This window comes from Sodiomyces alkalinus, assembly GCF_003711515.1.
Source record: "Sodiomyces alkalinus F11 unplaced genomic scaffold SODALscaffold_2, whole genome shotgun sequence".
NCBI lineage: Eukaryota > Fungi > Ascomycota > Sordariomycetes > Glomerellales > Plectosphaerellaceae > Sodiomyces > Sodiomyces alkalinus.
The window spans coordinates 2,810,117-2,824,739 of record NW_021167080.1 but is presented as its reverse complement, the minus strand read 5'-3'; the positions used below and the strand labels follow the sequence as shown (position 1 = coordinate 2,824,739).

The 14,623-nt window shown below is 53.0% G+C and overlaps 4 protein-coding genes across 4 annotated transcripts; 2 read left to right on the top strand and 2 right to left on the bottom strand.

The window, feature by feature from the left end:
- Positions 1–392: 392 nt before the first annotated feature.
- Positions 393–1,744, bottom strand: SODALDRAFT_356691 (hypothetical protein; the record flags this gene model as incomplete). The annotated part of the gene is made up of 7 exons (XM_028613931.1): positions 393–473; positions 545–653; positions 688–805; positions 1,204–1,304; positions 1,377–1,547; positions 1,655–1,665; positions 1,730–1,744. The coding sequence occupies 7 exons, from the start codon at positions 1,742–1,744 to the stop codon at positions 393–395; spliced, it is 606 nt and encodes a 201-aa protein (XP_028468488.1).
- Positions 1,745–6,437: 4,693 nt separating this feature from the next.
- Positions 6,438–9,553, top strand: SODALDRAFT_102431 (RGS-domain-containing protein). Its single transcript, XM_028606465.1, has 4 exons — positions 6,438–6,459; positions 6,690–7,487; positions 7,751–9,088; positions 9,170–9,553. Exons 2-4 carry the CDS (start codon positions 6,690–6,692, stop codon positions 9,299–9,301), a joined length of 2,268 nt encoding a protein of 755 aa, XP_028468487.1. The 5' UTR covers positions 6,438–6,459; the 3' UTR covers positions 9,302–9,553.
- Positions 9,554–10,968: 1,415 nt separating this feature from the next.
- SODALDRAFT_102357 (hypothetical protein) lies at positions 10,969–11,551 on the top strand. Its single transcript, XM_028606464.1, has one exon. The coding sequence runs from the start codon at positions 11,099–11,101 to the stop codon at positions 11,402–11,404; it is 306 nt and encodes a 101-aa protein (XP_028468486.1). The 5' UTR covers positions 10,969–11,098; the 3' UTR covers positions 11,405–11,551.
- A 794-nt stretch (positions 11,552–12,345) lies between these two features.
- SODALDRAFT_102355 (hypothetical protein) lies at positions 12,346–14,411 on the bottom strand. Its single transcript, XM_028606463.1, has one exon. It carries the CDS (start codon positions 14,171–14,173, stop codon positions 12,662–12,664), a length of 1,512 nt encoding a protein of 503 aa, XP_028468485.1. The 5' UTR covers positions 14,174–14,411; the 3' UTR covers positions 12,346–12,661.
- Between the last annotated feature and the right edge of the window lie 212 nt (positions 14,412–14,623).

Genomic DNA, 14,623 nt, shown 5'->3' with positions numbered 1-14,623 from the left:
CCCTTCCACCCCACTCTCGCCTCATTTGGTCATGGGCCTGTTTCCTGTCCATCTACTTCTCACAAGCCTTACGTTGTACACAGTCATTTCCTGCGGTACACATGTAGTACGTTGTATGTAATATGCAACGACGCGAAAAAGCTCCACTCGTCCGTCAGTCAATCAGCTCTTTTGGGTCAACAGCGAAAGGCTGGTCACACATACGTGTAAAGTGCTGCGAGAGACGAGCGCTGTCCGAAGTAGGAAACGCTCTGTCTTAAATCCCGGATCCCTTTAAGAATCCTTCAGGGGAGTGTTCCCAAAAACAAAAAGGAGATACAACGTACAAGACACGAAGATAACCTTCTGATTGATTGAAATCAAATCAAAGAAAAGGGGGTCTCTGCCGGCGCCTAGCGACGCTTGGCCGCTTCTAGAAATTCCTTCCTTGGTTGGGGATTTCTTGGGAGTCCACTCTCCGGCAAAGAGCCGACCTGTCGAGTCCATGATATGTGATTTCACTCAACTCCACGCGACAATAAAGGACGAATCCTTGTTTTGCAACATGGGTGACAACGGATAGATGAGAGAGGATGGATTGCCGCATGCCGAATGTCTCTAAGGACCCACCCCCACCCCGTTGTTCTGGATGTCGGCCCGGGCGCTTTAGGTTACTATCTTGATTTGTTCGCATGTTCGGTTGCAGACCGAATGCCGAGAGGCTGTTTGGTATTCGGCTCGCATGGAAAGAAAAGGTCCATGTTCCATGGGGACTTGGAGTTGTCACGGACGGCATTGGCATTGACTGCCGGGTCTTTCTCCATCTCTTGAGGTGGTGAGCGAGACATTGTCCCACTCTTCATCTAACCGGCAGATCCGAAATAAATGAGTGGGCAAGGGCTCAATTAAAAACACACTGCAGATCATCGAAATGTTAAAGAGTATGGAATGCAAGCATTAGCTGTCTGTCGCTGGCTTGAACAGATAATTATAACTCCTGCGGCTCCCTCGCTCGTAGCAGCTCACTCCATATACCCGTACGAAGTACATCCATGCTGTATCTTTGTAGAGTGCGTTGTATGTGAACCCTGGACTGCTAAACCGCATACCACTAGCGAGGCTACAACGTACAGTAAGTGCGGTTGGGGGGATAGTCGAGAGGGAGTTTTGATCCAAGACCTAACCCACACAGTATAATAATGAAAAGCAGCGACTGCAACGTACTCCTTGGGCCGGTTGCGGCCTGAGCATCTACGGTCGGGAACCAAGGGAAGTGGGCGTTTGCAATTGGCAATCTGCCGCGCTGAGCAGGTTCCATAAACACCCTATGTACGTGAAAGAAAATCGGATCATTCGGATCATATCGTATATCAACGCTAGTTGTCGCTTATGCCTACTTCGTCGGATTGCTCTGAACAACCAAAAGGTGACGGATGAAACGTCGGTACTGGAATGGCGGTGACGGCGACTTGGGAGCATCGGGGCACTTCCAAAAGTGCCCAGAGTCCAGGAACGCCGGGATAAGATTAGTGGACGGGAAGCCGACAAGGAGACAAGGATTTCTCCAGCTTTTTATGGGTGCAGAGCGTGGAAGCTAGGATTTATAGACCATCTAGCGCATGGCGAAGTATCTAGTACTTGCTCGTGTGCGCTCTGTGTCCTAAGTATACGGTACATCCGGGTGTACTACAAAGTACATTGTAAGTCAGCATACCTAAGCAAAGGAAGTCGCCCTAACAGGCTTATAAACACGCCAGTCCTCCATCTTCTTCCTTGAAACCCCGGCCCGACCCAAAAGCCTCTTAACCCAGGTTGGGACCACTGCCCATGATACAACTATAATAATCTTAATCATAAATAGAAGAGATGCTCTTTACGACATCATTTTCGCGTGGATAGAGGACACGACGAAGTACTAAATAATGTGGATCGCGCTCAATTTATTCTTTATCCTCAAAATCCGGCGCATTCTTGACCGCTGGTAGTATGAAGTGAGCTTGTGTAGGAAGTAGCTTACGTTGTATTGCCGTTTTCTTCGCCATGGAAGCGGAGCATAGTCTCAAGATCCATACAGAATTTGCAGATCAGACAAGGCATCCAACCACGCACAATGCCATGTGGTTTTACGAAGTACAAATACAGATGCCTGCTTACCCTACCCCCACTCCTTCGTGGTCTGTGATTGGTGCCACGAGATAAAATGAGGGTCTGTTTCACCCTATCATGCCACCCAGAAAGAAAGAAATCCCAACCGTAATATTCGTAATCTACTCCGTTAGGTGATATGTGATTTCATTCGTGTCCAGCAGTGCAAGTCCCTGGCATCATTCGGCCCTGTCGTCTGGATACGCGTCGTAAACCGGCCAACCTGCGTCTTTCCGCCTTCAGGCAAGCAGACTACGGAGACGTACCCCTGGACGGATAATACCCAGCCTCATCTGGTATACCACGTGGCCTCCCGTCAGTCCGACTTGCGCTAGGCAATCGTCCGCTGGCGCCCGTTCGCAGACGCCCCCCTTGCTTTGTCGACGATGCTTGGCTCGTCGCGCCCAACCGGACAGATGGGGCATGTTGTTTCCCTAGATTTCCCTAGATTTCCCAGGGCAGCGTACTCTCTTGTTCCTGGTTGAGACCCCTTTTCTTGTTGTTTGTTCTAGGTACAAGCTGTGACCAGTTCTGGTTTTCCTTTGCCCTGGCCACGTGGGAAGACAGGGGACCGGGGATGATGTCGACCCAAGGTAGCCTGGGAACAACGGTGACAATCATAAATAAGAATGAAGAAAGCATTACGAACTAACGAACTAATACTCTCCAGTGTTCTACACGTGTACATTTCCGTTTTATTAGGTGTCCCTACTATGTTCGGGGCAAGGGCTTCCAAGCCATGCTTCAGGGTGTGTGGAAGAGTAGGTCACCTAGGCGTCGTCTACGTCTGGTTTCGTCGACCCTTGCAAGGTGTTTACGAGTGTACGAATAGTGGTCCCATATGAGCCAACTAATCTGAATTTCTCTCGGTTGGACGACACCGAGATCCCCACGCTCGGGTCAGTGCTTTAATTAGTATATTACCTACGTATTACTAATAAGATAGGTGCTCGGAAAATATCGGGGTCCTTCTAAGCGAAATCGTCTCTCCGCTTGATTATCTTAGCTTGACCTCGCGCGAATATTTAAGTCGCTGTTTCTGGAACTCTTATCTCACCAGCGGGCGTCCAACGTGGGGATGAGAAATACGTAAGACAGTTCTTCCGCATCACTTTGGGTTGGCTGTTTGTTCAGGATCGTACGAAGTCTGTCAGTGCACTGTATTTCCGGCCTAAAAAGCCCGGAACCCAAGGCTGGTAATAAGGCATCGCCGGTCAAGCAAGTCGCGAGTTGAAGGTTGTATCTGAATGCAGCGAGAGAACCATGGGCATACGGGTTGGCGAATGGCTGGACAACGTTTTCCACAGCTCGAAAGACGAAACATCCGGTCATGTGCAGTTAAACATAAGAATGATGTTCGCCGCACAACGTAGTGCTCCGTAGGAAATGAGTATGTACCTAGGTATTCGGGCGTGGCATCGAAAGGACTGGGATCAAGGGCTGGTGATAGGAGAAAACAACCAAGTATCCGTACTTCGACGTAGCTAACGTACTGGCCTCTGCCAGATGTATCCGTACCTACCTCGGTTGCGGTTGTCGATAAAGAGCGGGGGAACGGTCCCTAGGTGGTCACGTGGTGATAGTGGGGCGATACACAGATCCAAATGTTCAAACGCCTGCGTGGCAGCAACGTGACTGCGACCGGGGGGACTGGCGGTGGCACTGCGTGGCTTACAGGGAAGCGATGACCGAACACGAGGCATTCGGAAAGGAGCTGAATGGAGGGGCAATACAACATCCCTGAAGCCACGCGCCGATCCTGTGTTGCACCGTGCCTCATGTACAGAAAGGAAGACGCAGTCCTGTGGCACAGCACAGACAGCACTTTTGCATAGGTGCGTCTCCGGAACCATAACCTACCACATACCCTGATACCACCATCACCACTACTATCACCATTAGCATGTTACACCACCCAAAGCGTCAGATAATCATGCTCACCGCTCTCCAAGAGGAGGGTACCACACATGCGGATATACGGCGGACTCTTACTGATCTAAAATCTCCACGTCAATCGAGGCGATGTTCTGTCGGATATTATTTTATTTTACTTTTCCATGTGCAGGAATTGAATGACATGCTGTCATGGCGCTCCGTGCACTTTCTAGGAAACATTATTATTAAGGTACCATCTACTGGGCTGAACTAATATTCTAGAACAGGAAAAGTACACGGCATTTTATTTGATCCCGCGGCTGAAATGCACTCTATCCCCTGTGTTGCACAGCATTGGTCCTTTCTGTTCGTGGCTATCATGGTATGACGATATATAGTGGACTAGTCATCTTACTCGGGTTCTCGAACCTTCAGTCACGGCCTAGGTATGACTAGGAGAAATATGAGATCAAAGAGAGCACGCGAAATATTGTTCCTGACACTGGTATATCGGTTTGGCTTGAGGCTAGTATTTACCTAATGACGTACAATGCGCGCGGCCAACCCGAGTTACATGTCGGCGGATATTGACTAGTGTTTTTAAACGGGGCACCATGCACCGGGGGCGTCTACGAAGCGCCCTAACTAGGGTCTATTGGTGGAGACGACCCATCTACACATTGGTGCCGTTGGGGTGCAGAGAGCCTCGAGAGAACCGAGCCGGCAGGGAGGCCGGCCCAGGAATCTTCGAATCAAGAGTAAGAGTGAATGGGAGTCTTTTAGGTGTTCCTTCGCACGATGTTCGGTCACCCAAACTCGAACCGGAGCGGGATCTGGTCTATCGGCCGATTTCATTGCTCATAATTTAGCCTTGGACTTTCCCACCCTGACCGGCACAGTACGTGAAGGCCCGGTAGGGATCGGCTTTGTGTGGGTGGGAGGTATGTGCATGAAAAGACGAGGAAAGGGAAGCTGTTTGACGATAGTCTCGGCAAGTGCCCTCTCACCGGCGACTGCACACCGCGCTGCTTATGCCGCCATTAGTAACTGGTTACGCTTGCCGTCCCTGCTCGCACCATTCCAATCTCCAGTTCCGGCCTCAGCATTTTGTGACTAGGAGCTAATTATCGCATGGTCTGAGCTTCGTCCGCCCTGTTCTCGAAGTGTACACATTGTAATATGGTACATAAACGCACAGCAGGTGAATATTACCAAAGGTTTAGCTGGGCTGACTGCTCATGATCGTTTGCCCCTTGTAGTGACGAATGGGGAGTACCCAAGGGGCTATGGACAGGGCTGAGGAAGGTTGACAAGTTCGTTGGCCTGAACCTTAAGGCCAAACAATGAAATTATATCCGACTCGTCATTCCCCATCAGAATGGCACAAAGAACGAGGAGTTGCCGGTTGGCTTTGGTTCATCTCCCGCAGATCCCGGCTCCGTACACGTGTGATTACAATAATACCGGGTCAGAAACACGTGTAAGAGCGATGAAGCGGAGCCTCCGGAGTGTTGCGCCTACCCCCATTGATTACGTACTGTCCACACCCTTTCCCTTCCATCCTCGTGGGCCAGCATCATTTACCAATCCGATCACTGCAGAAACCCGTTAGGTGATTGATAGGCAGTGACATGAACGGTTGGGGTGGAAAGGTGGGAGACGACTCGGAAGAATCGTCAGCAACAAGGGCAGAGATAAGACAAGAAGGGAAAACAAGGCGAGAAAAAAATCAAACCAAAAAAAAAAAAAAAAAAAAAAGAAGAAAAAAAAAGGCTAAGGAAGAGGGGACAAATGGCACAGTGGGCTTCGACAAGGATGATTTGGTACATACACCACCGTGCACACGCCGCCCACACGCATCGGACCCGCTGCTCGACTTCTTTGTACGAAGTAGACTTCGACTATACAGGTACCTGTCTGGAGAATCGTCACCTAAGGTACTTAGGTACTCAGAAGTACATACGTGCCTCAGACCCACATAAATCTATCCCTATTGCGGCCTAGCCGTCTTCCCGAAACTGCTTGGAGCACCCTTGTGGAACCTCAGGTAGCATGGACGATGGGAGGTACCTGCGACTTTCGTTCCAGCCGTCTCCACTTTCTTGCCCATCCTTGCCCGATGTCCTGACCCACCCACCCTGCTTCTTTGCTTTGGAAACATGAGGTTACAGGGGTGGGCAGCCACTACGAATACGGATACTTCGTACTCCGTACTCCCAACCCAGCAGCTTGGTGGGGTAACGGGCTTTGAAGAGTCTCCTCCCGCCTATCCTGCCTGCCGTACGTTGTATGGATAGGTACTTCGTCCAAGACCAAGTACGTACCGAGTACGGAGTACCTATTTCGTCGTCGTCTCTTTTTCCTTGCCTCCACCCAAAGCCCGCTTCCTGCGACGGCTCCTCCTGCCTTTACAACGTACACTAAAACGCACTTTCGTACTCCGTACAGTACATACCTCAGGTACGTCGTAACTGCTCCTGCGTACCCGCCGCCCTTTCCCTTTTTCTGGTCTGGTTTATTAGTAGGGTATATGTACATTGCCGCTGTGGCCTCGGTTCCTCTTGACTCTCTTCCCGTTTCCATGTAATTATATCTTCCTCCCCCCCCCCCTTCCCCTTTTAGATCCTTTATTTCAATGCATCCCGCGGCCGATGCCACGTCCCGCCTCCTGACATATCCCTCACTGTTAGATGGCTGCTGCTGCTCCTGCTCCTCCTCCTACTGCTGTCGCCGCCACCAAACACGCTGAACGGTTTCCTTCTGTCAAAGATCCCGTCCCCTCAGCTTCTTCGTCGCCGTCTGTATTGTCGTCCTCGTCAGCCTCGACTAGACACACCGCACTTGGACAGACGTTCCACTCTGCTGCAGGCTCCGACAATAATCCTAATCATATCAACAATCGAAGCCAGGTCCCGAGCCCGAACCCCTCCTTGTCATCTTCCTCCTTGGCCAGGAATTACAGCGTCCGCCCCGCGCCGACTCAACAACAAGCACCTGCCGCCGATCCATTTTCCCACGAGGGTCGTGCCGCCTCCACCACGGCCAATTACCGCCAGATAGGACACCAGAGCTCGATTTCGACAAGCAAGACACGCTCTGGAGGTTTTTTTGCTGCTGCCTTGGACAGGACGCAGTCTGCCCTTTCGTCTCTCCACTTGTCGAGTCCGTCGATTCGTCAGCGCTCATCCACATCCACTCTGGGCCGTGTCCCGTCCGCGACCGAGTCCGCCTTCAGTGTAGTGTCCGATCTCGAGAGGGAGGCGCGTTACCGGGCTTCGAACAACGCCTCGCCCGTCTCCACCGCCCCCAGCATCTTCACCGTGGACGCGAACGACTCTGCGCTGGCTCAAGATCTGCCTTCCCAGCCTTACTCCGAGACCGATCCCAACAGGCCTCCTCCTATTCGCCTGCCACGGTTCGAGAGCAAGATGCATCAAACATCCTCGCGATTGCTCCGCATGACGGATGATGATCGGCCGTTCAATAAGGTGTGTAGTGCTCTGTAGCTTCGTGTTTATTTTCTCTTTTATTTTTTCTTCTTTTTTCTTCTTCTTTTCTTTCTCGCCCGTTCCATGTACCAGCCCCCCCAGTATATGTAGAATCCACTGTCGTCTTTTGTGGCGGTGACGGGTCTGCATTTATCTAATGACGACTCTGGCTGGCTTGCGCGGTCTGGGTCGCTCGCTCCCGGCTTTGCCAGACTATCTATGTGTGGTTGTTAATGTTCACACTTGCTGACGTCTCCGAGTAGGATTTCAAGGATCTTTTTGCGACACTCATCGTTAGTCTCTTGCCGCTGGGCGCACACCGCGTAAGGCTCAGCAGGGTCGAGAATACATTCCTCTCGGAAGACGCGATCAACAACCTGGGGTCCCTCAAGTTCTCACAGTCGAATCGCATGCCCGATCCGAAGGATCCCTCGCGCATCGTCACCACAACTACAACCACTACCTTCTCCATGGCTAAAGACATGGCGCGGTCCATCTGCCAGAGGTTTCTCGAAGCGAGGTATATCGAGTCGGCCGATGGCCGCTACCAACAGGTGTACAATATGAAGGGCTCGGTGTGGCAACTGACGCCCAAGGGAATCACGATCCTCGACCGCTTCTGTGCCCGCAATGGCATCCAGCAGAAACAAATAGCGGATATCACCGGTTCCGGCGCGGCGCTCTCGCAGTTGGTCATCTTGGAACGAGACCCCGTCACGGACAAGCTCGTGACCGACCGTGGCACGATCGAGGTGGTCTTCCGCCGTTTCATTGGCACGCACGGTCCCAATGTCAAGTCCAGCGTCGCCTCTGCCGACTCGGATTCGTTCAGTGATTACCGGGACGGCTTGACCGGTGTCAAGATGGCCAGCGAACGGAAGGTGAACAACAAGACCTTCCGGGACACTTTCACCGGCAAGGCAGCCAGCGATTGGCTCATGGATTGCTGTACCACAGTGGATCGTCGGGAAACGGTGGAGATAGCATCTCTTTTCGTGCAGTACGACCTGATAGAGCCCGTGGCCCAAGATCGGGCTTACATGTCCCAATACCCCGGCCACAACCTTTTCCAACCCACAAAACACGCCATCTACCAGCTGACGTCCAAGGGCAAGGACCTGATCAACGGCGTGAGCTCGCGCGGCCGGGCCTCGGAGAGTGACGCCAACTCGAGCCGCAACGTTGTGGGCCGCGACTCCAACACGCAGAGGCTAGACAAGATCCTCAACGACGCCGCCCTCCGCTTGCTTTTCAGGGAGAATCTCCGTGAGACGCATTGCGAGGAGAACTTGTCGTTCTACCTGGACGTTGATGAGTTTGTGAGGAGCTGTAAGCAAGCGATCCGCGCGGCCCAGAAGAGTCCGAATTCCACCTCGCTCGATGGGGTCAAGGAGATCATGGCCCAGGCGTACAGCATCTATAACGCATTTCTGGCGCCCGGCTCGCCTTGCGAGCTGAATATCGATCACCAGCTCCGGAACAACCTGGCCACCCGGATGACCAAGGCGGTTGGCCAAGATGTCGCCATGATCGACACGCTCCAGGAGGTGACGTCCCTCTTTGAAGATGCGCAAAACGCCGTCTTTAAGCTGATGGCCAGCGTAAGTTGAATCCCGCTTGCCAACCCTCCCAGCATATGATTTTCGACGACATGTTGTTCCCTGTGCTAACGTACAAAACAGGATTCCGTGCCAAAGTTCCTTCGCAGCCCCAAGTATGAGCACACATTGAGGCACTACGACTTCGATTCCATCACGTGTAGCGGCAGTCGGTCAGGATTGGAGCGGAGCCAAAGTCGATCCAACCGGCAATAACATACCGAGGCGAATAATACAAACTCGACGGTGTTGGGCTACCAGTCGGAACAGTGGCCATCTCCCGTCGTGGGGCGTCACATTGTCAGTGGCAGTTACCGAACCGTTCCGTGTCCTTTTCGCATAGGGTCATTGCATGTGATTTCTTCGTTAGTACTCGGCAACCGTGGTCCTCTTATTCTTCGACTCGGCATCCTCCCCAGGGAAACGGGACCTTTTTCTTTTCTTTTTGTTTCCTTCCAGTATTGGTGGCACTCTGATGCGGCCAAGTTGTTTTCCTTCGTTCATCTCGTCATCTCGAGGAACAACATACCGTTGTCCCTACTTTCCTGGCTTCTGTCTTCTTTTGGCTTCTGAAAACGAAGTGGGCGTTGGAGTGGATCTATCATTCTAGACATCATGAGTCGGGCGAATGTGAAAACGGGCGGGCCATTGCTTTGTCATGTCTCCTTTATTCTCTTTTCTTTTTGTCATTTGTTTGGCCCTTGACATTTACTGGTGGCGTCACCGCATTAGAGAGAGGGACGGTTTTACTACCGCGGCGCGCGCCAAGGCAAGCGCAAGATTCGTCGACGTATTGGAGTGGAAATAAGGGGAGGGTGGAAAAGATGGTAGAGAAGGCAACTCGCCTGAGCGGATATGATATGCTCCTGCGATGGCCTCCGGAGCCCCCCAGAAGCTTTGGCGGGAGGAACCGTCTTGGTCGAGCGAGAGAAAGGCAGCATCCATCCATCCCTTTTGGCGGGGATGATACGAAACAGAAGTGGACAACATGAAGTTGATGGACACGGAAAGCATTGCATTGCATGTATGATGGGCTGGATATACATAGCCGACTTGGTCAGCTTCTTTCTGGTTTATAGAGCGTTCGGGTTTCGCAACGGAGATGTTCGCAAAGCTCCCGCGACCAGAGGGGAGATGGGAGACATGCAAATGAATCGCCGCCAGGGGGAACCTGTCTATCATGCAGATGCAGTGCATGTGAAGTCAAGTCGTTGTCCGTTCTCCGAATGCCATTGCCTGTGAAAAAGCCTCTGCTTCATCTTATATCCCTTGCCAGCATCTCATCTTGACTTGGCTTGACACATCTGTTGCCAAAGCGAGGCGGGCCAAGCCGATTGTTCTCTCAACGCGCCGGAATGTTGATGGACCAAAACACCCACAACCCAACATTCCTCAACTTCGACCTCGACGTGATCGTCTTCAGCTCTTTTTTGTTTCTCGCATTCGTTCTCGGACTCTCCGTGCAAGCGGGATTATTAGGCCCCGCTCATCATGAGTATAACATTCCTCCCTGGTATAGTCGTTTTGCCCGAGCATGGAAAGGGCGGCGCTCGAATGGGCCCAGATCCGGGCGTAGACCAGGCCATGGCACGCATCCGGCCACTGTGGCTTCGATTGGGATATGATGCCCTTAGGTGTTGTGCGATTTGCTTTCCGGTTTGTTTTTGTCTTGGAGGTTCATGGTCCACCATCACCCGTGACGCGACTCACCTATGCCCACCTCCTGCTCGTCCATAAAGCTTGGGTATTCTGACCCCTTTTCCCATCTCTTCTGTTCTTCTCTTCTTACCAACAACTTGAGTAGTTCTTCTATCCCTCAGCTATCGGCTCTTACTCTCGCTTTACCCTCACTAGACACTCACGGTCACTCGTTACCTCGTCCACTCGTTTTCCTCGTTTGCTTTACTTGCTGCAAGTCCCTCCCTTTGTAACAGAACACTAAATTCATCAGGAACCTTATACACGTTGATCTTTTTTTTTCTTCTTTTTCCTTCTTCTTCTCAAAAAGCCACGATGTTCGCCAAGTCTATCGCCTCCCTCCTTGCCGTCGCCGGTCTCGCCTCGGCCGCCCGTCCCCTCATGGCTCGCGTCCCGGGCAACGGCACTATTATCACGACTACCAAGGTCGTCACCGCTTTGCCGACCTGGTGCCCCGACCCCTGGAACACCATCACCTGGAAGGACAAGACCTACACCGTCGAGGGCCCGACTTGGTTCACCATCACCGACTGCCCCTGCACCACGTCCTACGTTCGTCATCCCCTTTCCGTTGCCCCCCCTCCCACTGCCTGCTCCTTGACGCTACTACGGCGGAAGTAGTCTGAAGAAAAAGTGCGAGGCAAAACTAACCACCAAGACAAACACAGACTACCATCCGCCCTACCGCCGCTACCCCTGAGCCTCCCAGGCCCACGCACCACACGGAGCGCCCTCATCCCGAGCCTCATCCCGAGCGCCCTCATCCCGAGCCTCATCCCGAGCGCCCTCATCCCGAGCCTCATCCCGAGCGCCCTCATCCCGAGCCTCATCCCGAGCCTGAGCCCACCCACCCCGAGCCTGTCGGGCCGACGCACAGCCACGTCGTGGTTAACGGTGGGGACTCTCCGTCTCTTCGTCAGGGCTGGCTGGCGGGCGGTCTCTCCGTCGCTGCTGCCGTCGTCGTTGTCGGCGCTGCGGGCTGGTAAACTCGGGCCCGGGGCGGCTCCTCCGATGGCCCCCACGCACACAGCTTGGGTCGGGGGTGAGGCTTTTGCCAGGGTTTGCTCACTGTTCCCCGTCTTGCTACCGAACCGTTAGAGGATCGGAAAGTGGGGAATGAGAGAGATGGGTGGAAGAATCTCGAGTTTCCTTTGCTGTGAGGTGTAAGGTGTATTTCTTTCACGCCTGTTCTTATATCTTCTTCTCCGTGTCTATCTCTTCCTTGGTCGCTAGATGTCCTTGACATGCTAGTCGAGGCTCACTTCGGTTGGCTGTGCAGAAAGGACTGGGATAAGATTTGGATAATCTGGTTTATTAATTTGAGGTTTCGAGTGCAATAGAGAGAGACGGAGATATTTTCATTGTTATCCTTATTCACGTTGTTGTTATTTTAGCCCGCTGCCGTTTGTCGCGCCGACATAAAGGCCAGAACTCGGTTTCCAAAGACTTCATCACGAAACGTTTGACTGAGGTCTAGCCGTTGAAGATGGTCCGAGGTTCGCAGCTTAAACTGAAGGTCAATAAGAAAGACAATTAAATAAACAAACCCATATTGCGCCTCTCCATACCGTGTTGTCATTCGAACTGAGCAGACAGAAAAGGGTATAAGTACCGTTGCCGACGTCGGGTCCCCCCCTCCCAAACATACAAGGTATCATCATACATGCAAATAAGAAGAGACGATGCAACCACAATGCCTACTCCGTACCACTTCGAAACCGACGAGTCGAGTCCCCTGTGTCATGTGCCATGTGCCATGTGCCATGTGCTTCTGCCGCGTGCCCCTGCACGTGTAGCCTCCCGTTCAGAAAACCCTCCATCACATGTGCACCTTGTTTTTCTTCTTCAACTGTCTTCGCTGGTGGAAGCGCTGCGATGTCATTCCAGCTCTGGATAAGGTCGCCCGTCGGCTTGGATCCTCGCGACCCTCCCTGGCACCCCGGGACGGAGAGCTGTAGGGTGCTGGGGAGGAAGCTCGTGGATTCGTTTCGGGGGTGGCTGTCGCTGATCAGCTAGCTCGGACACGACGAACCCATCCTGGCGGTGATAGTGTGAGTGTGAGCGTGGCGTGTCGGGCGACGAATCGTAAGGGTTCCGTTTCACGAGGTCTAGGTAGACGCTGGCGGCGGTGTTTTCCTGCGGCGGACCGGCCTTGTCCGACGATGGCCGGTATTGAGGACGACGTGGTGGGGGCTCGTGGAATGATTGGGGGTTCTGGTGTTGTTGTTGTTGTTGTTGCTGTTGTTGTTGCTGTTGTTGTTGCTGTTGCTGCTGCTGTTGTTGTTGCTGCTGCTGTTGCCACGAGACGTCGACCTTTGAATCGCGGTCGAGGAGCAAGTCCATACTGTGGCCGGCAGAGCCGTTGGACTGATGCCTGATGCGGAGAGGCGAAGGCACTTCGCTGGGCGAGTAGTTCTCGGACCTGTTCCCAGAAGACGATGCGGAGGTCGTGGTTGGTGTGAGGGACGGCGTACTATGATTTGCGATGGCGAGTTGCGGGGGGTAGTATTGATACACGTGCGACATGCTGGGCGGTTGCTGTTGCATCTGGGGTGGTTGTGACTGCCGTGTCTGGGAGTAGGGGATGCCGAAACTGTCTTTGCTCCGTTGTTTACCATGTTTCTGTCGATGGCTGTGTTGTTTCTGGTGGTTCGCGCTGCCATGAGCGACATCCTCAGTTTTTCTGCTCGTGAGCCGATTTCTACTCCCGTTCCCCTGGTGTGAGTTACCTAGCTGATACACCATCTGGCTATCGGGTTGAATGCGCGAGGGAGTATCGGCGGATCGGGGGCGTTGGGGGCGTTGGGGTCGCGACGGCGCTGTCGTAGGTGGAGGGCCGTCGACCCTAGTGTGAGGGTTCGAGTACTGAGAGGACACCGCCCGAGACCGGAGTTTCTCGACGAGCGCGCCGTGGCTCTTCTTGAGAGTCTTCTTAACAAAGGAGGCCATGAGGATGTTGCAACGAATGTCGACATCCTCGCGGATGTAGAGGCCGGTTCGCGGTGCGCCGAGGCCTAGTTCCTGCGGTTCTTGCGGTTCGCCGGGAAGGGTGCCGCCGACGGACCATCGATCACGAATGTCCAGGCCCATAGGAGCATAGCAATGTGTCTGTAAGCCGTCGGGCAGGTCGTGGAAGGCGCAAGTGTAGGAGACATTCGAGGAGGCGGCAGGGATGCCGGGGAGATACGAAATCTCATCGGTGAGGGAGTACCAGATGCAATGCCTTTCGTCTGGGGGCGCATTGGCCGGGGGAGAAATAGGGTGTCGCTCTTTGATAAGGGGGTTGAGATCAATCATCTCCAGGTGGTTATGAAAGAAGCTGATGACAGTCTCGCGAGAGAGGTCGGGTGGAAGCGGAGTAATTGTTGTGAAGGTTGTTCGTTTCGTCATGGTGGGCAAAGGAAACGAGGTTCGACTGCGATCAACTAACGAACCTATGAGGAACGTGGACGATGATTTCGATAGGATTTTTCGAGAGTCGGGCGTCTGAGAAAGGGGAACGAACCAAAAAGGAAAAAAGGTATGAATGAGAGGAGATGTCTCGACGGAGAGGCAGAAGGTGAGACGAAAGGAGTGGTGGTTAGTTTTGTTTCGAAGACGGGGGGGGGGGGGCCTTCGGACACCTCCAGACCCTTGTCCTCGTTACTGGTCACCTGTCGCAAGACCTCGCTTGACCTTGACCTTGTCGTTGCTTTGTCTCACTTCTTCCCTTTGGCGCGGTCATGCCAAGCCCGAATCCGGAACCACACGCACACGCACACGCACACGCAAGTCCTCTTGTACGGAGAATTCCTCGAGTTGGGAATGCTAGAATGATACTCTAAGCAGCAAGATGGAAGT

Bases quoted from the DNA above. Each gene is read 5' to 3' on its own strand.
- SODALDRAFT_102431 (XM_028606465.1), top strand. From the start codon at position 6,690: ATGGCTGCTGCTGCTCCTGCTCCTCCTCCTACTGCTGTCGCCGCCACC. The intron at 7,488-7,750 runs GTGTGTAGTGCT...GTCTCCGAGTAG, and splicing joins ATGATCGGCCGTTCAATAAG to GATTTCAAGGATCTTTTTGC. The intron at 9,089-9,169 runs GTAAGTTGAATC...CGTACAAAACAG, and splicing joins TCTTTAAGCTGATGGCCAGC to GATTCCGTGCCAAAGTTCCT.
- SODALDRAFT_102357 (XM_028606464.1), top strand. From the start codon at position 11,099: ATGTTCGCCAAGTCTATCGCCTCCCTCCTTGCCGTCGCCGGTCTCGCC.
- SODALDRAFT_102355 (XM_028606463.1), bottom strand. From the start codon at position 14,173: ATGACGAAACGAACAACCTTCACAACAATTACTCCGCTTCCACCCGAC.